The sequence below is a fragment of the Malaclemys terrapin genome, chromosome 1 (genome assembly GCF_027887155.1).
Source record: "Malaclemys terrapin pileata isolate rMalTer1 chromosome 1, rMalTer1.hap1, whole genome shotgun sequence".
In the NCBI taxonomy this organism is placed as follows: domain Eukaryota; kingdom Metazoa; phylum Chordata; order Testudines; family Emydidae; genus Malaclemys; species Malaclemys terrapin.
In genome coordinates, this window is record NC_071505.1 from 140,412,081 (window position 1) to 140,436,238 (window position 24,158).

Here is a 24,158-nt window from a genome sequence, read left to right on the forward strand (position 1 = left end):
GGATGTCATGTGACCTGACCTCATGCCCACTGAGAACATCTATATAACGGTGGTGCTTCACAGAATCGACCATCGTCTCTGTTGCTTGACCCCGTTACTGATAGTCTCAGCAAAGAAGTGAAGGACTGAATGGGCCACGGCGGCTCAGCTCTCTTCATGTTCCCAGATGAGATCTCTTCAGGGTAGGATTGCAACACATAGTGCATGAAAGAAACCTGCATTGCCACTGTCTATGGTATGCCACTCAGAGGTTTGCCATTCCAAGGATAAACAGAAGCCTCAGACTCCAGGGACTGTCAATCTAGCTCGTCTCTCTTGCACTGTGCTCACACTCTGGGCATAAACAAGTACAACCCAGCCAGATTTTCAGAGAAAATATCAAGGCTCAGGAAAAGCTGTGAATAAAGGCTCCAATTTGGCAGGTGCACACAGGGCCTCATGGCTCAGTGCTAACAGGTCTACGTTGGATTTGAACACGGGTTGCCAATCTCACAGGGAATGGGAAAGGCCGAGGGACAGAGGGGTGCGAATGGAACATGCAGAATGCTGTGGAGGTAGAAAAAAGCTGTCTCTGAAAACAGCTCACTAACAAAAAAGCTTGCCGCTGACTTATTCTAGCCATGGAATAAGGCTTCTGCTAAAAATATGTGTTATGAAGAGATGGCTACAGTTAGACATAATCCTTCCTTTTTACACACACACACACACACACGCAGTCACGGAGCAGCTGAGGAAATAGATTGTGGTTTTGGAGAAGCTCTCTGATGGTGATTGGCTGATGTCATGGAGGGGTGGAGCCTTGGGTGGGATTGTTTTTGTATGAGATTGTAACGTCGTGGGGACAGGGGGCCCACGGTGATACATTCCCTAGGGAGGCCTTTACAAAAACCTCCCTGGGGGGGTATCCCATTTGAGAGTGTGCCAGGACAGATATAGCGCAGTATGCAGCACATTCTACCTGGACTGTGCCTAGAATGTGCAGTAGCGAGGCATGTGGATTGCATCTGGGACATACTTAGGCCATTCTACAGCACAGCAGGCACTTTCCACCTGGGTCTGATATATCTAGAAGACTGCAGCACAGCACGTGTTCTACCTGGCTGGGACGTACCGAGAGCATTTGGCTCCACTCCATCGGGGATGCAACAGAAAGATCAGCAGCTCTGCTTGCATATTCTACCTGGGAAGTATTTGGTAGAACAGCCAGTCCTGGGTTGGAGCTAAAACATTTGTGAGCACAACAGATTCAGCTGGGATATACCTAAAATGCATGTCAGTGCAAAAGGGAGAGACTTCATATTTTGCTGGTGTGATAACCTCTTGCAATAAGTGGCCCATTATTCATGTGAAAACCCTCCCAGAAAAAGACAATCCAAAACATAACAGAGATCTGACAGAAACGTGACTTGTTGTGTCAGCTGCAAAACACAGAGGTAATAGTGATTTAAGTGTAAAACTCCATTGGATCTTTCACTCTCCAGTTCAGCTTCCTGTATCCTTTGGGCTTGGCTGATCATAGTGACAGGCTTAAGGCTTCCTCATTATTAACTCAGGGATGGCAGGGGTTAGACTATCAGTGACTGAACCTCCTGGACTATCTTTGGGGCTTTGGGTTAATTTCTTTAATCTACTAGGAAACCCCATAGTGTTCAATCGGGGTCTTCCTAGGACTTTGGCACTCTGATAGCAGAGGAGACGAAATCAGGAGCTCTTTGCTTTCATTCAGGGATAAAAAGGTGAGAACATCGCACTCTCTACAAGCACCTGTTTATAGTTATTCCTAGGTCCCATTAAGTAACTAGTTCATTGACCATTGTACACTCACTAGTTACAGGGCGAATGGCTGCCTACTCCTTGGAACACAGGACTGGGAATCTGGAGCTACTAGTCACCAAGAGGTTCTGTTCTTGGCACTGTCCCTGACTTGCTTGATAACCTTGGGCAACTCAGTTTCCCCATCTGTAAAATGGGGACAATATGTATTGATCTCACAGGGGTAGGTGAGGACTGTTTAGATAATGTCTGTAAAGCAATTGGATTGTGAAATATAAATAAAACAATACTAGGATCAATAAATAACGAACACTACTCTAATGAATGCTGAGTATTGCACAGAAGCAATGCAGACTGTTTTTATGCCAATGATCACTATACTGGGGCTGAGTGGCCCTCATATCTCTGGGATTTTAGATAGAGTAAACACCTCTTATGTCTGTCCACATCACCTGGAGCATGTCCCTTTCTTCTGCTTCTGATGCAGCCCCTTGTCACTGTGACCAACGATAAAGTCTATTTTGGCGCAGGCACAAAACTCACTGTATTAGGTAAGAAAATCCCATTTTTCTTTATAATCCCTTGAAATCCCAGATCTCCCCTTTTGGGAACAACCCCCCCATCCACATCCCCCTTTGGTTATTGAGCTGGTGTTTTCCCAGTGTGTCAATTACCAAGCCTACTTCGGAGAAGGGACTAAACTCACCGTTCTAGGTAAGGACATAAAATTCCTTGCGGGTTGCTGAATGAATGTAATGTATGTGGATAATGGGGCTGCCCTGGCAAAGAATTAGGAAGGGTGAGGGACTGTGATATATTTGTGTATATTAAATTTGTATTAATATAACAACCTCTGAAAAATCTCTCTGATCCACAAAGGTGTAAGTATTCCCCTAGAGAGCTAGTTATTCTGAGGCTACAGAGCATTAAAAACCAACACATGCATCAGCGCATCTGTCCAGCGGGGACTGAGTTACAATCATGTTTTAAACAGCACAAACAATAGTGTATAGGGATCAAACCAGAGTCCATTAACTTCAGTAACTCTGGTCCCTTTGGGATTGAACATATACATGTTTTGTCTGGGGTGACAGGGTAAAACAAGCAAATATGCATGATATTTTTAACAGACAAAATAGAACAAACAAACGATCCGTTTTATCACAATCCGTGCTCCCAGATGCCTTGTGCTCTAATTCCCAGTTGCTCTTTTTCCATCCACTCGGACACAGGACCCCTAACAACAGACCAAATGGGGTAGACTTCTTGGCACAGCTATCCCAGGAAAAGGGATCATTTAGCCAATGGGAAAGCTTAGTGCAATGAGAATCCAAAAACCCCAGGAGAAGGTGCTGCTTACTGACAATAGAAAGCCAGGTCTAATGCATGTGGTTCAAACACAATAAAAGGCTTGTGGGGGATATTCCCATGTAGGCCCCCCCATTTGGATTTGGACATCCCCAAGTTTGATGGTCAAAACAAGGCTGCCTTTATAACCCTGAAAAATTACCATTATGTTGTCATTGGCACACAGTTCTCCCCAGGTCAATGTACTTGCTAGCACCAGTCTTTTGATTGCACCAGTCCCTTGTAATGAGGATGTAGAAGGATTATGGGTTATTGGTGGTGATTTCCACAACAGGGACAGTGACAAAGAGTCCTATAGTAATTTTTCAGTGTTTAATAAATCTTTATGAGATGTGAGTAAGTCTCAGGTACCTGGCTTGAAGGAATTCAAGGTGTAGGACCCAGATTGACTGCAGCCTAGATTGTTGCAAAGTCCACTTTGAAGATTTCTGGTCAAGACAGGGAAGAAAAACTAATGGAGCAGAGAGGGTCTCCCCTCGGTGCTTGCTGAGGACCCTTTATCCTTACTGTGTTCAGGAAACTCTGAACAGCCTGGGGGATGGGACAAGCTGCTAAGGAATGATGTGGAATCACTACCACTAGAGATCAAGGCAGAGACTAGAAGCCCATCTATTAGGGATGGTTTAGGGACAGTGTACTCAGTCCTGCCCTGACAGAGGGGAATGGACTGGAAGGTCCCCGCCAACCTTAAATGAATCAATATTTGTTTTAACAGAGTGTAAACATCAAGTGAGATAAGACTTAGATGGGGGAAGGGGTGAGAGATACCGGGATGACCATGAGCAAAGGGAAGGATTCTGGATGGATATTAGAAAGTATTTCCTACAATGAGTCTGACTGAGTCTCCCATCAGTTGAGTCATTTAAACCTGGAGTAGATAGAGCCCTGGAGAAGACATTGCAGGGACCAGTCCTGCATTGGCCCCCAGCAGGTATGGACTTGGTGTGACCTAACAGATGGTTTCCATCTCTTATTTCAATGGCATTATAATTTGCTGTGCCTTTGGTTTCTCTTTCTGTTGGTGCATGGTGAGGAGGGGGATAGATTGCAGGGTGGGTTCAGCAGAGTGAGTTTGGAGGGAGGTTTTCCTGCAGCTGCATAATGGTGTGAACTCTGAAAGACAATACTTTGGCGATGGCACCAAACTCACTGTCCTAGGTAAGAGAGAATCCCGAGTTGTGTGTTGTTTGTGATATTGTTAAGATATTGCCATACGAGACCTGACCAATGCTTCACCTAGTCCTGTGTCCCACTTACTGGAACAGGCCTCTGGTCCTTCTAGTCCAGTGACCCACAGCTAATACCAGATGTTGCAGAGGCATGTGTGACCCCCACCCTGTCCATAAAGTAGCTGCTAGTGCCTTCTGGTATCATAGTGGCAGGCCTGATACCAAGCAATGGCCAACACAAGCCCTGGAGCCTGTGGATTGATAGCCCTGGTGTTTTTACCCTAGCTGGTGTTATTGCACGTTGTATTCTGAGCCATATGTGTGTCTAATTCATTTTGGATTCAGCCATGGGACTAGTCAATCTCCTCACGCTACAGAGCAATTATGTGGGGCTAAAAAAGATAAAATGAGATGGTGGGGGGAGTTGCAGTGATTCATTCCTCGTATCCTCCCTGGGCTGAGATGTATTATAACATAAGCACTCACTGGGAGTCCTATGACAGGAGAAAGGAAGAAGTAACAGCTCTCTCCAGCCATTCCTGAAGTGAGTAAGGAGGTTGGGGTGGGGGACTCGTCCGCAATCTATGTGGTTTTTGCAACTCTCCTGCCTCACTGTGTAACAACCGAGAGCAGTATTTCGGAGACGGGACCAGGCTCACAGTGTTGGGTAAGGAATAGGCTACTGGCTCCTGGGCTGTGGGGTTGGTGGTGGTGGGGGGGGGGGGGGGGCGGGTGGCTAGGGAGAGCAAAGACTGATGTCATCTCTGGGACTGTTGCACTCCACAACTTTCTTCTCTCACTGACTCCAATAAAATGTCTGACTGACTATCTGTCACTCTATCTTTTTCTTGATTTTCCTCTCTCTGTAATGTTCTTATTCCCTCTCTCTCTTTGTCTCTCTGTGTCTCCCACACACAGTTCCTCTCTCTTGTCCCTCTCTTTCACCCTCTCTGGGGGCTGTTTTGAGATAGGAAGGACATTATAGAATCATACGCTCCTCTTTGCCGCCTGTCTTTTGCTGTCGAATGCCAGAGATTAGTCTGATTGCAGTCTCCAGTGATACAATCTGGCCATGATCGCTACAAAGTTTCCTGAGTTGGGAAGTAGTGGGGGCTGGGCTAGGCTTTAGCAGTTGTGGGTTTTATTCTGACAGCTTACAGCTGTGCTCTAATACCTCTCCCCTTATCTTCGGAGCTGGCACTGTGCTCACTGTTACAGGTAAGAGGTCATGATTTATCTCCCCATTCCCCTGAAGGACGCTTAAAAGTTTCCCTTATGCAAGTGACATGTAGCATTCACACAAGTGGAGGTGAGGGAAAACTGGCAAGACAATTATTCAAGGCACAATCTCTATCCAGTTGGCCTTGCCATGAAGATGGGGGAAAAGAACAATGATAGTGTACTCACCCATCAAAAAACATTGACCTTGGCAAGTGGTTATATAAAATAGACTATTCCTAGGCTACTGTATCAATAGATTTCTTTCAGATTCTCTCTTTCTATGTGTCTGTATGTCTCAATCTCTCTGTTTCATTCTTAGTCTGCCCATTTCTCTGGCCTTCTATGTTTTCTGTGTGTTTTGCAGTGTTGTTGCAGCTGTGTTGGTCCCAGGATATTAGAGTGACAAAGAAGGAGAGGTAATATCTTTTATTGGACCAACTTCTGTTGGTGAGAGAGGGCTGGTTCCAGGCCCGAAGAAGAGCTCTGTGGAGCTTGAAAGCTTGTCTCACCAACGGAAGTTGTTCCAATAAAAGATATTATCTCACCTACCTTGTCTTTTTGTGTTTTATCCTTCTCTAGCTCTGTCTCTTTCTTTGCCTTTCTTTTTATCTCTCTCTCTCCCTCTCTCTTTGTCCTCCTTTTTCTTCTCTGTCTGTTTGTCTTTGTTTCTCTCTCTGTTTCCATGTCTCCACTCTCTATTCCTTGAGGGCAGGATCGGATGAACACACTGAGCATTTACATATACCACAGAGGCTTTGAAGACAACAGAAAACAGTTTGTAAAACAAAACACTAATTATGATGGTGGGGACAATAAAAGGGATCATAGCTCCCCCATAGTCACAGTATTGCTTATGGGGAGGGGGAGGCAGCTGCTCAGTTTCCTACCAGACCCCTACTACTGTGCTCTGCAGGCAGCATGCTAAATTTCGCGGAGGGGACTCATCTCACTGTACTAGGTAAGGACTGACTATTGTGGTTAATATTAATTGCTGAAAGAAACCACCAGGATTTGGAATCCAAATTAAAACTGCCAAGCATTTTGAGTCAGGTTCCATGTCAGATAAAAACCTCCACTGACTTCCACATACCCTAGAAATGGTTCCTCTACAGGAGCCAGTCAGACCCAGTGAGCTGCGCGGTGTGCTGGCTCTCTGAAATGGACAGTGTAACCACTCAGTATTATGTGTCATTTGTATCATGTGCTTGTATTCATGTCTCTATGTGTATCTGAGAGACCAGGTGGGTGAGGTGATATCTTTTATTGGACCAACTTTTTTGGTTGAGAGAGACAAGTTTTCCAGCTACACAAAGCTCATCTTCGGGTCTGGGAAAGTTACTTAGTGTGTCAGAGCTACATGTAATTTCTTGGGACTGACATGACTACAACAACACTGCCTACAATCTATATGTATCTGCACAGCTGTCTGTACATGAGTCTAGGCTGGGTAACTTTGTGTGGTTTCCCACCTGTCACAGCTCCCCTCTCCCTCTCGTAAGCTATAAGTACCAGTTTGGCTTAGTGAGGGGTAGTAGGGAGGGAGCAGAGAGAGCATAACAAGTTCCTGCTTAGAGAAACCCAGGAACCCCTCTATCCGGCCAGGTGTCTGTTTGGTACGATCACCCCCAGCAACATCATCTGTTTCCCCTGGTTTATTCAGTATAAGCACCAACCCTGCCATTTCCCCAGGCCCTGCCTCTGCTGGGTGTCTCTGGGGCGGGGTTGAGGGAGGAGATGTTTTTGTATGAGGTTGAACGGTTGTGGGGACAGCAGGGCCACGGTGATACATTCCCTAGGGAGGCCTTTACAAAAACCTCCCTCACGTAGTGGATAGGATGCAAGGGCCCCTGGGGTATGTGCACTTCTTGACACCCAGGGCTCCACTGGGAGCTAACTGTACATTTTCAAGGTTTTGTTCATCCCAACCCTGAAGTGTTCCTGGGCCAGATCCACAAAGGATGACTCCTAACCAAGACCACACAGCAGACCCCGGTGGGAGGAGATTCCCTTTGGCTCACCCAATAGCTCTTCTATCTATGGGACACCCCAGGACAGGACAGTCTGCACCAGATGGGCATCCTCTGTGGAGGAATAAAATGTGGGTGGTTGCCTTTGAAAGTCAAGCCACATGGCAGCCACGTTCCTCCACATGCCACCTTTCTGCACCTTCCATCGGTGTCTCAAAGTGTCTTTCCCAGAGGGGCCAGTGTCGCCGGAATCCCACCCCAACGTGGCTGGGGAAAACCGTGGTTGATTTTGCCAGGCCTAGCAACACTGTGTTCTGGCAGCACTGTGTACTTTGGAGAGGGGACCAGACTCATTGTCTTAGGTAAGTGACTTCTAGGAATTAGGGATCTAAAAAAGCCTATCACCTCCCATCTTCTCCATCCTCCCACCCCCAACTCTCCCAGGTGAGTGTATACCCTACAGGAGATTCTCCAGGATGCTGTTCAGACCAGTTTTCAATGTCTCACATGAGGGGCTTCCACCACTTCCCTGTGGGAGACCGTCCCACAGCCTAATCCATCTTATCACTAGACAATATTTCGTAACACAGCCAGCCATACTTTGGCCAGGGGGCCAGGCTGACAGTGTTGGGTAAGTTTCCTCTGGGCCATTCTGTCTATTATCCCAAATAGGGTCTGTTTCCTCTCCTCCCTGGGTGTTACAAGCTGATTATCACAGTTCCCCCTCCCCACCTTTGCTCTGGGGAGCGGTGTATTTTGAGATGGTCTTTGTAGCGCTGTGATTCATCTCCAGCACAGTTTGGTTCCGGGACACGAGTGACTGTATTAGGTAAGGAAAGAAGCTCAGGCATTAAATAATTGGTGACAATGAAATACCTTTTTCAAGAGTAAATGAAAAAGTCATGTGTGCAAATTTGTCCAGAATAGGGTCTGAAGGAACAGGTTGCAGTATGGGATGGGTGAAATCCAGAAGAAGATTCCCCTCCCTTCCCCATGCACACCACCACCACTGCCCTTTGACTGCAGGAAAGGGTCACTGCTTTTAAAATTACATGAGAACAGGAGTCTCAACCTGGACTCGGTTGTGGGGTGGGGTTGAGATTGTGGAGAGAGAGAGAGAGAGAGAGAGTTATTCCAAATGAACACAGGGGTTTTTCATCATATCTGTCCTCCATAAAAACATCATTTTCTAACACTGTACTCAGTGCTTGGAGGTTGTTGGGGGGGCAGGGAGCGGAAGACACATTATCTTATATAAGATTACCTAAATCTGTTGTGTCACTTTAGATAATCCGCACCCTCTCCCCCAACTGGTAACTTCCCTGAGGCTGCCTTATTCCCATAGCTGAAGGCAGGTGATTCCTGTACCTCTTCATAGCACTGTGTAAACACACCACAGTACTTTGGCGAGGGTACCAGGCTGACAGTGTTGGGTAAGTTTCTTCGTGGACATTCTGTCTATTATCCCAAGCAAGGTCTATTAGTGAAGGGATGTCTGACACGAGCAACAGACAGCAGTAAGGGGTTGATTTACTAGACAGGAATAAATGAATGTAATTGCTTGGATAAAGGTGACTAACGGTAGGTATGAGAACTATTTGCAAGGGTGCAAAGAGGGAAAGGAGGCCCCATTTCCAGGATCATTTAAAGTGAGTACCGGGAGAAAGCCCTAGAGACTGCACTGCAGGGGGTAATCCTGCCCTGTCTATGGGATTGGGAAGGAAGGTAAATCTTTGCTATCTCTAACTTCTATGATGTGACTCAAACACCCAAATTCCCAGAGGCTTGCAAATAGGCATCAGGCTGACATTTCACCAGGTAAATTCAGGATTCAAGGAAGGGTAAAAGGAGCAGAGAACAGGGTCCACCTGAGAAATGGCAGCCCCTTGGGGGGCAGTGGTGTTTCTAGACTGTGGGATGTTTCTAGGCTGTGGGTCTATCACTGTGTAACTACGCTGAAGCTTACTTCGGCGAGGGCACCAGGCTCACAGTGCTAGGTAAGTGAAATCCAAGCAGATTAAAAGTCCCTGCTGTAAAGGCACTGGCAAATTTTGGAAGGGATCAGGTTGGGGAGAGTCAGGGGTGTCCTGGAATATCTCCTCTAGTGCCTGTATAGCCTGAAGAGGCTCAGTGTTAGGAGGCAGGTGGGCAAAGAGTCCATGGGAAGATCTAGAGAAGGATTTTTTTTCTCTCAAAGCTTGTCACTTTCTTTGTCTCCCCAAAGCATTTTAAGTGCAGCATATTGTGCAAACAAATGTAGCTGATGTTCTGAGCTCAAGTATCACTGGTATGTAGCCTCTGGCATTACAATGTGTTTTAGCTGAAAGCGAAGAAATGTTGTCTGGACAGCAACTCTTTCCAATAAGTGCCCTGTGGTTCTCAAATCTCCACCTGGAACAGCCCATGAGGGTTGAGCAGAAGGGAGCTCAGTTTAATGTCTCCTCCAAAGCAGTTTAATGTGCCTTCCAATGGGGCATCATCCCCTCTTCCCCATAGCACTGACACTATGCCAGCACTGGGTGCTCCAATTAGAGGTTAGAAGGAAGCCTGGTTTAATGTCTCCTTCACCTTAACAGAAATTTCAGGGTAATAATCACTGCCATTTGGGCTACTGCCTGGAGGTTTTAGCAGTAAGCAAATAGGCTGTGTAAACACACAGCCGGTATATTTTGGAGCGGGGACCAGGCTCACAGTTCTAGGTAAGAAAATGCATCTTCCAAAGTATCTCTGAACCAAGCTTAGCAAAATGGACAGTTCTTGTCTGAGGGAATTTGTCCCCATATAACTATTTCTTTTTTGGTTAGACACATTGCAAGGAGAGTGGGCGTTTTTCCATTTAACCCCAATAAGATCGGTGTCTAATATGTAACCATGAGAAAGGTGGACATTCTACCTTATCGTTTCAATTTTACCTTAGTAGCTAACTTTTCCCACAGTTGCACTGGTTTCAGTGGGTGGCAGGATAAAAAGTGGTCCTTGGTCATTTAAGTAAACAAAGAAATGGAGAGAAAAAGAAAAACACACAGAAGAACCCAGACAGGGACAGAGGCAAAGAGACATGTGGAGTCAGAGAATGTGAATGTGGAAGCCATTCGGAGAAGGGATGAGAATTCGCCAAAACATCTCGCTACTTGAACTAAAAATAATAAAGCTGGAGATAATATAGAAAGCAAGGCAATAAGCCTTCGTGCCACGATTTGAGTGTTTCAAGAAAGAGACTGAGGGAGCTCATTGTATGTAACCCAGGGGAGAGCTGGCTCAAGGTGATGGTGGGACTTGATCAGAGTCTGTAGATCCCTCCAAAGGAACAGAGAATTATCTACATAAATGGAAACAGAAAGAACGGGAAGCAGCTGCCTGAAGCAAAGGTTGGAAAGGTTTAGGGCAAGCTATTAACAGATATTTCTGTGCTAGTGTTACATGGCATGGGGAACAATTACCTGCTGGCACAAGCCAGTGAGCAGCTTATGCCATGAGAACACAAAATGTACAGGTTCCCCCCATACTCCTGTGACTAGTGTTTACTAGCCTCCAGCAACTGCTGCAGGAGAGGAGATCAAGGCTCCCTTGGGCTTTACATTTTGGCTGCCTCTGCCTTTGAAGACGTTCACTTTGATTATAACAGTTTCACGCTGTGTTCTTACAATTCCCCGCTGAACTTCGGCCAAGGGACCCAAGTGACTGTCTTAGGTAAGTGGAGGCAGCCAGCAAAATTGTGGGGATCTAACAGTTGTCTGCCACTGGCCCTGGGAGAGGCTTCTATGGTGACACATTGTCATCTTCCACACAGATAGACAGAGACCAGTATTTACCAGTCAGTGATGCTCAGACCCTACTGAGAATGCCATGCATGGTATAGACCCGCTCTCTACAGCTCCGCTGAGACCATATCTTGAAAACTGCATTCAGTTCTGGGTCCCTCAATGCCAGAAAGATATTGACAGAGCAGAAGGGGGCTGAAGGATGAGAAACAATTAAAATAAAATATGTTTCACTTGACTAAATGCCAGCTAAGCATTCTACATGCATGGGAAAGGTAAGCAGGGGGAGGAATTATTTAGGGTGCTCCAAGAGGGTAAGTATAGCATCAACAGGATAAAACTGAGGAAAAGGGGGGAATACCAGGCTGCAAAGGGGTGAGTATGTCTTAACAGGCAGATCAGAAGATCTGTTAGGCTGTGCAATGGCAGGGTATGGGATGGGGAGTGGCCCAAGGGAAGTGGGAATTGCTTAGGACAATGAAGGCTAGGATTGCATAAAGCACTATACAAACAGGGTTCAAGTAACTCACACTGGGAGTAACTCCCACTCCTTATGCAAGGAGAAGCCCTCCTGTGTGGGCTTGGAGGAGTGGGTGGAAAGAAGGTGGAAGTCTGGAAAGGATTAAAGCTGGATGGAATGTGACCTGATTCTAGGACCACAATGCTGTGTTCAGCACTCCCAAACAGACAGATTCCCTCATCATCCAGAGGCCAAGAATTGCTCTCCTGGGGAAGGACAGATGGGAGATTTCAGGGTCTTTGGCTGACAGTGAAGAGGAGGAAGAGAACTTCTCCTTCACTGCAGCCCACCGCTTCCTTCCCTCCTCTCCCCTCTCCAGCGAGAACTTTGCTGATAGGGGTGTCAGGCTGTGTTCTGCAAATATACTGTACTTCGGAGAGGGAACACGGCTCACAGTTCTGGGTAAGAGATACCAGCAATAGTGTCTGGGACAGAGCTAACAGGTCATAGGCTGGTAAATACAGCAAGAAAAAGGTTTGGGGAGAGACACTGAGAGAGACAGAGGGAGAGGAAGGGAGTTGATAACTGGGGAAGAGAACAAACTAATCAGCCCCATTACTGATATTAAACCTGTCCTGGGCATAGACAACTGCAGTATTAACTTTGCCAACATTTTCTTGCCATGCTAATAAAATTATTGGAAAGAAAGAAAGAAAGAAAGAAAGAAAGAAAGAAAGAAAGAAAGAAAGAAAGAAAGAAAGAAAGAAAGAAAGAAAGAAAGAAAGAAAGACTAAGACTGTATATGGTTCTAATCTCATGTGGTTAATGGCTGGAGCATCTCCTTCAAGTCTGGAATGGGAGGAGATCTCAAATCTAATCAGAGAAAGAAGGGAGAGCACATGGGCCCCTAGAGTGATACTCAATATCTAGATTGCAATATATATCTGATGGAAACGCCTGGAAGCCCTGCTCAGTGCCCACTTAGGGTGCTAGCTGGACTCTCTTAGAAATGAAGCCCATGCAGTGCCAGCAGCCCACAATTATACTACACCTATTCAGAGGTGGTGCCTCTGCCCCCTCCTCCATCCCGATCCAGTATAATTCCTGGGATGACTCTGTCTTCCTATTGCAATGTCTAAGGTAGCATCTGTCCCTGAAAAGGTGGTGAGGGGAAGAAGATTGAGGGTACAGAGATTCATTAGCAACAGGACTATCCTGCAGCAGTTGGGAGAATCATAGAATCATAGAACAAACAGCGAGATTGGATGGGGGTGTAAAGGAGGGGGAAGGTGGGAGAAGGAACTTGGAGGATAAACATTGACCCTGGGAGTGTGTGGTGATGCTGAGGCTGAGGTGCAGAAGCAGGGGATGAAGTGCTTTACTGTGGAAAGGGAAATGAGGGGTCTTTTGAAATATGAGGTCTGATCCAAATCATCATTGGGGAGCACATACAGGATATTAGTCTTCTAAATGCTGCTGAGACAGCACAGCTAGATGGCTAGATGCACATACTTTCTCCTGAGCATGCCTTTGGCTACGATTCTGGAAGAGTCCAGCATTTTAAGGGTTAACAATGGCATCTCGTGGGGAGCACTCCAGAACTGGGTAGTGAGTAGTTTTGATGTTGCAATGTGAAGCTGTGCTCCACGAACATCCAGTATTTTGGAGCCGGAACTCGACTGACAGTTCTGGGTGAGTGAACATGATGACAAAATAACATAACATATGCCCCACGCTGGGAGAGGACTGGGTTTGGGAGTGTGAAAGGGGCAGGATTCTTGAAGCATGAATTGGTAAAACTAAATGAAGAAGGAAGCCTTTGGGGTGGATAGCAGCATGTAGAATATTCTCCACAAGTGTCATTGCTTGAGTTATTTAAAACTAGGGCAGGACAAAGCCCAGGAGAGTAGACTATAGAGAACAATTCTGCACTGGCTAGGAGAAAATAGACTAAATACAATCTAACGGCACTTTATGGAGATGGTAGTATCCCCTATCTCCACCAAAGCAACCCTGTTCTGCCCAGTCCCTAAGGAGTGTAGAGTGGTTTTGGTGGGGTTTGGATGGAGAGGAGGATTGGAAGGGATGGTTTTGGTGCAGCTCCAAGAGGCTGTGAACTGGAGCAAACACACAGTATTTTGGAGCAGGGACACAGCTGACAGTTCTGGGTGAGTAGAAAGAGAGAAACAAACAAACAAAGAAAGAAAATAGCAGGCAAAGAGACTAGAATAAAAAACAGTTTTTAGAACCATTTCTGGTGGCAGCCAAATTGATGAACTTGTCTCTAATGGGGTTAATCTAGAGAAAAGAGGGACAGAGAAACAGACAGACAGAGATTAAAACAGAGAGTGAGGGATGAAGCAGAGAAACATAAAATAATGAAAAGCAGGTAAGTAGAAACGAGTCTCTGTTCCAGGGCATTTGTAGAATGGAGGGGAAATGCTGTGCTCTGGTTCTGGTTCAGTGCAATATTTTGGAGACGGAACCCGACTCACAGTTCTAGGTAAGAAAAATAAATAGTTTTATCATCTCATGATCTTTCTCTAGCAGCCCAGTGGGATCTGTACATTTCTTAAGAAACCCATAGCCAATAAAAGGCATTTTCATTTTGGGAAGATCTGAAAAAGGAAGGTGTAAAACACTTGGGTGAAATCGCGGCTCCCTTGGCATCAATGGCAAAACTCCCACTGACTTTAATAAGGCCAGCATTTCACCCCCAGAATTTTTTTTCTTGCTGGTTTGTGATTGCACCAATCTATATCAGAAAAGATAATTCTGTGCCTAACATTATGTGATCTGCCTGGGACATGTCTGGAGAGCATATTTAAGGAGAGTGTGCTGGATTTGTAATAAAAAGGTGACGAAAAAAAGGAATAAAAAAGGAAACAGACAAAGAAGACACACAAGAGAGAAAGACAGGGAAGGATGAAATACTAAGGAGGAAGATGATTGGTTTTAAGCGTATCCATGAGGCAATAACTAGGAATAAAGGGGCTGGAACTGAATTAAAGAGAAATCCTTCACATAGTGTATCGGGAATCATTTCTAGTGTGTGTGGGGAGAGACCTTGAAATAGTCTCCAAAGGGAAATGGTCGAAGCCCCTTGAGAGTGTACTGTAAGGCAGTGGTTCGCAACAAGGGGTACACATATCCCTGGGGGTATGCAGAGGTCTTCCAGGGGGTATGTCAACTCACCTAGATATTTGCCTAGTTTTACAACAAGCTACATGAAAAGCTCTAGCAAAGTCAGTACAAGCTAAAATTTCATACAGACAATGACTAGTTCATACTGTTTCTCAAACTGGGGCTCATGATTTAGTTTATAATTATATGGTAAAAATGAGAAAGTGAGCAATTTTTCAGTACTAGTGTGCGGTGACACTTTTGTATTTTTATGTCTGATTTTGTAAACAAGTAGTTTTTAAGTGAGGTGAAACTTAGAGGTATGCAAGACAAACAACCTCCTGAAAGGGGTATAATAGTCTGGAAAGGTTGAGAGTCACTGCTGTAAGGAATAGCCTTGCTCTGCTTGAGAAGAGGGGGTACAGTAGGCGTAATGAAACAAGTCTTTGCCCCATGTCTAAGGGCTGAGATTCTGCTCACTCAGACACACTTATTTGCAGACACAACTTAACAGACCTTCACCATGAGGAAATGTTGTTGAGTGGTCAGTCTTATTTTTTCTGTTCACAATTCTTATCCATGTACTCCTGGTTCTGCAATATATTAGAACAGCCCATACAATCCCTCTGTAATGCTGGTAGAAGAGACACAGGGAGGTTGGATGAATAGGAGCACTAGTTAAAAATAGGAATTCTTTTATCAGAAAATTTGTGAAGAAAACGATAACACATTATTTCAGTCAACATTTCTACAGAATGTTTCCAATTTTTTTGATAAAACAATTAGAAACAAAAAAAATTCAACCATCTGTAATTAATAGCTTGATTTTTAGGCTATATTCATATAGGTCCACAGATAATGTGTTAATTTAATCATATATACTAGGAATGTGGTAAGAAAACTCTTCATAATAATATTTAGTATTTTGCATCCATAGATTTCAAAGCACTTCACTAGGCTGGGTGGACATTACAAGTTTTACAGCTTGGGAAATTGAGGCACAGATCAGTTAAGTGACTTGCCCAAGGTCACATAACAAGTGTGGCCTAGTTGGGAACAGAACCCAAACCTCTTGATTCCTGGCCCAATTTTCAAAAGAGCTCTCCACCCAACATGCTGAGCCTTTGAAAATCTGTCCTCCTAGTTTGCTGCATATATGTGAGTTGAGCTCTTTTGAAAATCTGGCCCACAGAGTCTGGTGCTCTGTTCATTGAAACCCACTGCCCCCTCTGTCTAATAAGGCACTGTCTAGACATCATTCCCTTGAAGAAATAATATCTGTGGAGGAAGAATGGGGATCTCTTTCAGAAGATGGCAGGACAAAGATGGAAAACCTAGCATCCAGGAAGGAAAATCTAGTATTAAACAATAGGAAAAAATTATTATGAGCCAGAGGAAGTGGGCCATGGAATTGACTCCCCTTGTGGAATGGGTGTAGTATCCCCTCTGCCACTGCAAAGTCAAGAGCAGAATAAAGAAAACTGTAGTGGAAGCGATGGAGCTGATGAGTCCTGTGAAAGTGGGAAGTACATCAATAGCAGAGGTCCTCCCTATGTGCCTTTCATGGTCATATAGGTTTTTATTCACATGTGTTCATTTTGTCTCTATAGAGAGACACCACAGGCCTAGCCCTGCAGTCCCTACTCAGGCTAAACTTCCATTGACTTCAATGAGAGTTCAGCCTGTGTGAGGAGTGTGTAGAGTCAAGCCCTTGAACCGTAAGTTGCTACTTTGCTCAGTTTTACTACTGCCCTGTGTCTCTGTGCTCTGGATATGAACAGTATTTTGGCACAGGAACCAAACTGACTGTCCTGGGTAAGGAAGGGTTTGTTTGTTTGTTTGTTTGTTTGTTTGTTTGCTAAATAACAAAACATTCACAGTCTTGGGCTTGTGTCTCAAGCTTCTCTTTGGATATTTGTGGGCTGGATTTTTTCTTTCTTTTGTCCTTTTTAAAATTGCGGGAGAGAAAGCAAAGAGAGCTTGCTGAGAGATTGGAAAGTTTGGGTAGCAAAAGGAGGGTGCAGTCTTCAGCATCTTTTTCTGAGGTGAAACAGAGCACCCCAATGCAGTAAGGAATTACAGAGCAACAGGGCTCAATCAATGACGAGATATAGAGACTTTACATTTGCTCTGTAGCTGTTTTTTTTAAATATTGGGGCCAGATTCTGCAGCCAACACTTCTTATTGACTTCAGTGGAAGTGGTACATATACAGTGGTTACTGATTGAGACTCGAGTACAGTATAATAAAAAAATATAATTTTCTCTTTTGATTTAAAATGATGGGCCTTCTGTGTAGAGTTCTAAAGAGGTCATTGAATCTGCCTCTAGAAGCATCTCCCTCCTCACACAACACGTTCAGAGTCAGATACATGGATCCAGGAGGGGTTGTTGGCACAAGGCAGGAGAAGGTTTGTGCAGGGCTCTCTGTGTCATCTTGATTTCTGTTCCAGAGGATGTGTCCAAGATCACTGACCCCAAAGTGGCCATCTTTCCCCCATCGAAGCAGGAGATCAAAGAGAAGAGGAAGGCCACCCTGGTGTGCCTGGTCACAGGTTTCTACCCTGACCACATCAAGCTGGTTTGGTGGGTGAACGGTGTGGAGAGGAAAGAGGGGGTGAGGACGGATGAATCTCTTATGGACAAAAACAAAGAAAAATACTCACTGACCAGCCGCCTGAGGCTCTCACGCCAGGAATGGTCCAACCCCAAGAACATATTCCACTGCCGTGTTGAATTCTGCGGGAATAAGAACAAAACATATGATGAAGTCATCAGTGGTGTAGCTGGTGAGTACTGAGCACAAAAGCCCTAGTGTGCTGGGATCTGGCCTCTTCAGCATTCCCACCTGTAGGGTTAGGAGTTGGAATGGAAGGCAGGGCTCCTGCCCAGCACACTACGTCATCACCACTTAAATCACTGCTGTCCCAAGAGAGAGTCCAAGAGTGGGAATTGTCACCGCAGAGTTCTGCAAAGCAGAGCAATTTGCTAAACCCTGGGGCACCAGGACCACTGTATGCCACACTCCAGCCTCTGCCAGCCCTTGGGATCTGAGACCGGAATCCAAATCAGCTCTCCTACAAGCTAGTGAATAGACACATAATTCTCCCTTCCACCCTTCCCCCACCCAATAAATTGTGGGAAACTGGGAGTTCCTTGTAAAAGGCACATATAGCTGGGCTCAGATACTAACTTCTGCTTGTTTCTCCTTTCAGATTGCAGTGTCTCAGAAGGTCAGTTAAAGCCCCTTCTCCCTCTGTATGGTATGCATGTGCACATGAATGTTCAGGTATGCATGCACGTATGTATACATTGATTTACTGCTGTGGATGTTTGTGCATGTGGGCATATGTATTCATGCTGTCATGCACAGGTGTGCATGTGCTTATGTGCATATTTGTATGTGTGGGTGCACATGTGTGTACATGTTTCTTGGTTCACAGAGATGTGGGTGTGCACGTGTGAGTATGTGCATAGGAACATACACTGGGACTCACACCCCTCCACTAACAAAAAGTTTTGTGGGACCTGTACTAACCACCACTGGCCAGGAATTCAGCTTTAGATCTCATCCTAAAGATATAACCTTCAGCAGCACAGAGCCCCTAAGACCACACTGGGTCAATAGGTTCAGTACTGACTCAGAAGGGACAGCACCCCCTATTGAGTCACCTACCCCACTCTCTGCAGCACAGCACCCCCTAGCACCACACTGATGTATTGGGATCAATGTTAGCTTTGGGGGAAGGCTGCCACCTTCTGAGTCGCCACCACTTCTTCAAACTCTTAGGTTTTCCTTAGCAGTCTTCAAACCAATTGCTGGCCAGGGTTGACAATCTTTAGCTTTGGATCCAGCCCTCCTTGATGGTACAGCCATAGGCAGCCAAATGGGCAGTCGGTGCAATGCTTATCTGAAAAATCCACTATCTTCTGCTAATCTATAGGATTAAAAGAGCCCCCCTGGGCTAGGTAAATTCTCCAAAGAAATCTTTCACTTCTCTGTTGGTTTTGATGTATTATTTCCCCCCTTGCTTTTCAGAGTCGTATCTGAGAAGTGCCATGGCAGGCAAGAGTGTGTACGTTCTGCTCATTTTCAAGAGTGCCTTGTATGGGGTCTTTGTGATGGGGCTAATGCTAAGGAACAAGGTGAGAGGAGGTTTCCTATTCTATGCACTCTGGACCAGGTCCATTCTAACTAGAATAGAGGTGGTGGGTGGGGAGAGGACTAGTTTGGACAAAATGAGAACAGCCATGAACCTCTGCGCCTCCCCCCACCCCCCAATGAAATCTGCACGACTTTTAAGATGTAAAACAGTTTAGTGAAGTGTTTCCGCGCCCCTTCCCCCATGTCTCTGCATCTCCTGGTTTGCAAGAGAGTGAGCTAGAGTGATGGAGAGAGTGCAAGTGTTGAGAGAGAGAAAGGGGGAGAGAGAATGCAAGAGAGAGACTGGAGAAGGAAGAGGAAGAGTGAAATGTGACATAGACAAAAGATGACAAGTTTCAGAGTAACAGCCGTGTTAGTCTGTATCCGCAAAAAGAAGAACAGGAGTACTTGTGGCACCTTAGAGACTAACAAATTTATTAGAGCATAAGCTTTCGTGGACTACAGCCCACTTCTTCGGATGCATATGCATATGCATCCGAAGAAGTGGGCTGTAGTCCACGAAAGCTTATGCTCTAATAAATTTGTTAGTCTCTGAGACAAAAGATGGGGAATGAGAGAAAATTGAGAGAAGAGGAAGAAAGATGAGAGTGAAACAACCGAGAAAAAATGAGAGAACAGAGAGAGAATCAGAAAACATGTGAGGGAAAGAGAAAGAAAATGAGAGAGAGAATAAAAAGCGAAAGAGAGAGTGAGTTAAGAAAGCTTGTTTATCTAGTGGTGTGCTTGCAGTCATCCATTCTTTCTCATTTTTAACAGTGCTTATCGGAAATATCTTGAGGCCATCTGAGCTGACTCTTTCTTTTCCAATCACACATGAGGCCTTCAGCATAGTCAAGCAGAAACCACAGTTTCTGTTGTGCAGAAACTTTCATAGCCTTAGTGACTGAATGGGAAAATCCAGTGTAAGGTTGCATCCATCGGATATGCCCCTGACCATTACTTAACAGGAAGCACCAACAATAAAATAGCAGTGAATCTCCTCCAGCTAGAGCACTGGCTGGTGGCAGTGGGAATCTGAGAAATTACAGATAAAAAGACACATTTGGTCACAATTTGTACATTTTCTTCCCCCACACCAGTCAATAGAGGGTTGTTTCCTGAGGTCTAGTCCCCAGGGTCAATTTGTGTCTATCCTTGAGGTGTACACCATTCAAACACAGTGACCCTGATTTTTCTGTTACTAAGGGTTTGTCTACACTTAAAACGCTACAGCACTTCAGTGAAGACACTACCTATGCTGGTGAGAGTGGTTCTGCTGTCGGAGGATGTAATCCACCTCCCCGAGAGGTGGTAGCTACGTCAATGGGAAAATTCTCCTGTTGATCTAGTGCTGTCTGTACTAGGGGGTAGGTCAATTTAACTCTGTCACTCAGGGGTGTGGATTTTTCACATCCCTGAGCAACATAGTTATACTGACCTAATTTTCTAGTGTAGACCAGCCCTTACACCAGTATTATGTTGGAGTGATCCCATTAATGTAAATGGAGTTATTCCTGATTTACACCAGCATCAGTGAAAGGAGAACCAGCTGATCTATCTATCTACTAAAATATTAATCTAATTTAATCAACCTTCTGTCAATTAGGTACCCAGTACATATTTAGTTCCTTTAATGTCTCCTCATAAATTAATCTATCTAGATCCTTAATCTATGAACCAGAATGGAGATGGGGATGGCTGTGCATGAACAAGCTGCACTATGGAAAACTTGACTGTTTGCTCCTCCCCCTGGTGTTTCAATCACAGGATGATCATTGCTTGGTTCTCAGTGGTTAGTGATGGCCCATGACTAATCTCCAGTTCTATTCCCTTCCCTCCCACAGCAAGTGCAGTAGAAGAAGCTGGCCCAAGGTGGATGACACAACTTCCTGGAGAAAGAAGGAGCTGCAGCTGCATTCGTTTTACAAGTCCTGATTTTTTTCAGAAACCAGCACAGCACTTAGGCTTTTGTTACAATAAATGTACAAAGACAGCAATTTAGGGTTGTCTGGCTGTATTTGCTTGTTTGAAACAGCAGCTTTTAATAAACATTTATGGAATCCTTAATGAGGTTTTCTGCATTTTTTTTTGTCAGCTGCTAAAATATGAAACAAAAATGCCTGTAACATTCACAGAACTTAGAGAACATAGTATATTAGACTGGCTTTGTTTGTGAATACATGAGCGAATGATGTCAGGCCACAGAAAGGATAAGAGACCTAACGCTACTGCCAGCTAAGTGGGGTAGTGGGGTTGGGTTGTCGCTGTTAGTGTAAATGGAAGAGGCCTGTGTTTCTTGAGCTGAAGGGCTAGAATTGTAGTCCAATCTCCCAAGGGGTCTCTATGTGTGAATTATGTAGCAATTGTATTGGCTGCAGTATATGAGTCCATTACAATAGGGAGTCTCCATGCAATGTCATCCCACTGTGCACCTACTCTTGTATCGCACCCTCTGCTTTGCCAAGAGGAACCCACCTCCTGTTTTACTGAAAGAAACTCATTGTTCCTACTAGTCAGGTTTTCTCCTTCCTGTTACAGTGGATCAAAGCATTGGACCATCTAGTCCAGTGTCATCCCATCTACTAGTTTACCAGGAGAGAACCATGCATCCATCTACACTAGTATCTTACTTCTTGCTGTGTTGGAAAAAACACTGTTCCATCTCATCCAGTCCCGTTTTTGATAATGGAGAATAAGAAAGCTTAACTCTCTCTCCCCCATTTTGTCCATCTATCTAAATATCTATCTTAAGTATCTTTACAGAAACCCACAGGAGTGCATGGCACTCTACAGGTAAAAAGACAAGGGTCCTGACACTAGGCGCTTACACTCTCAGGCTTGATCTATACTTAAAAAATTATATTGGCATAGCTACGTCAGTCAGGGGTGTGAAAAAAACACAGCCCCAACCGACATATCTACGCAGAGAAAATACCCAGTGTAGTTGCAGCTATGCCTATAGAAGATTGTTTCTTTTGACATAACTAACATCATTGAGGGAGGTGGTGTGCCTACATGGACACAAAAACTTCTGTTGGTATGGGCTATGTCTACACAAGGAGGCTATGCTGAGATAGCTACGCCAGCATAGCCTCGGTAGAGTAGACATAGGTGAAATCTGGAAGATAACACAAGAAATAATGACACCAGGCTATGGTGAGTTTTGTAGTGAAGAGGCAGCCTTGCTGGCTCACTTCTTTTACCATGTAGCATTTTGAGTTGCACCACATGTAAAGTAGCATTGCTACCACTAGAAGGGCTCTCATAATAGTCATGGAACATTTCATTTCAAGCCATTTATTATTATAGTGGTGTGGAAGTAAGGAAGGGAAAGGGACAATAGTGAAAAATGGGAGTCATATACTGCTTAGCAGTCAGTGCTGTTTTAAGCTTGAAAAATAGATAACACAAGTTTTTATGTTTCATTCATTTCTTGGGCATTAGTAGTGGAAACCATCTAAAAATGGTACAATATTATACAACAAGAGGAATTTCTTCCTCACCACAGACAGTGAAGCAGGAGAACTGATAACCCCAGATAGTGTCCCTACAAATATCCTTATTCATAAGATTGTCTAACCTTTTTTTTAACTCTTACTAAATTAATATCCTTTGGCAGTGGGTTCCTCAGGTTAAATATTGAGTGATTCAGAGGCAGCTCATTTAATCCCAAGGCACGGTGAGGGAAGCAAGGGCATCTGTTATGTAGAGATATGTCCAAGCCAAAGCCCAGTATCCAAACACCCCCAGATTCTATAAGTTCAAATACAGATCTGAATTTTGTGACTCATGCCCATCTCTAGTTTTATGTTTTCATAGATTCATAAGTTCCAAGGCTAGAAGAGACCATTGTGATCATCTAGTCTGAAATTCTGTATAACCCAGGCCATAGATCTTCCCAAAAATAATTCCTAGAGCAGATTTTTTAGAAAAACATTTAATTTTGATTTTAAAATTATCAGTGATGGAGAATCCACCACAATCTTTGGTAAATTGTTCCAGTGGTTAATTACTCTCACTGTTAAAGATTTATGCCTTATTTCCAGTCTGAATTTGTCTAGATCCAACTTCCAGCCATCAGATCATGTTATACCTTTCTCTGCTATATTGAAGATCCCATTATTAAATATTTTTCCCCATGTAGATACTTATAGACTGTAATCAAATTACCCCTTACACTTCTCTTTGTGAAGCTAAATAGTATGAGCCTTTTGCATCTATAAGGCAGGTTTTCTAATCCTTTAATCATTCTGGTGGCACTTCTCTGAACCCTTTCCAATTTATCAACATACTTCTTGAATTGTGGATACCAGAAATGCACACAGTATTCCAGCAGCAGTTGCAAAAATACCAAATACAGAGATGAAAATAATTTCTCTGCTCCTACTCGAGATTCTCCTGTTTATAAAACACAGATTGCATTAGCTTTTTTGGCCACAGAGTCACACTGGGAGCTTATGTTCTGCTGATTATCCCCAATGATCCCCAAATCTTTTTCAGAGTCACTGCTTCCCAGGATAGTCTCCCATTATTTAAGTAATTTATTCCCAGATGTATACATTTACGTTTAGTCATATTAAAACACATATTATTGGCTTGTGCCCAGTTTAGCAAGCAATCCACATTGTTCTCAACTTGTTGTCTTTGTTATTTTTGTATCATCTGCAAACTTTATCAGTAATGATGTTATGTTTTCTTCCAGGTCATTGATAAAAAGTTAAATAGTATAGGGCCAAGAACTGATCCCGTGTGACCCCACTTGAAACACATCCACTCAATGACTATTCCCAGTTTACAATTACATTTTGAGACCTATGAAATGTAGTTGTAGCTATGTTGGTCCCAGAATATTAGGTAGTAAGGAGACAAGATGGGTGAGGTAATATCTTTTATTGGACTAACTTCTGTTGAGGAGAGAGACAAGATTTAGGCCACTCTACCTTGAATGGTTCCTTACAATATGTGTTAACTAGTTATGCTAAACAATCTGTTCCGCTCTGCATTTTGCTGTGATGCTGGGAGTTCCTTTCCCAGACTTGAAAAAGAGCTCTGTGTAGCTTGAAAGCTTGTCTCTCTCACCAACACAGTTTGTTCTAATAAAAAATATTACCTCTTCTCCTTCTCTCTCATTTCTAGACCTATCAGTTAGCCAGTTTTTAATACATCATTCTAG

At 44.3% G+C, this 24,158-nt stretch overlaps 1 gene segment (V, D, J or C); it reads left to right on the forward strand.

Annotated features, from left to right (window-relative positions):
• LOC128843759 (T-cell receptor beta-2 chain C region-like) overlaps positions 1-21,052 on the forward strand; it is a 161,660-nt gene extending 140,608 nt beyond the window's left edge. The window contains 5 exon segments of the C gene segment in view: positions 11,135-11,188; positions 17,295-17,630; positions 18,057-18,074; positions 18,881-18,987; positions 20,830-21,052. Of these exon segments, the coding sequence occupies positions 11,135-11,188; positions 17,295-17,630; positions 18,057-18,074; positions 18,881-18,987; positions 20,830-20,841 (527 nt within the window).
• Positions 21,053-24,158: the final 3,106 nt, after the last annotated feature.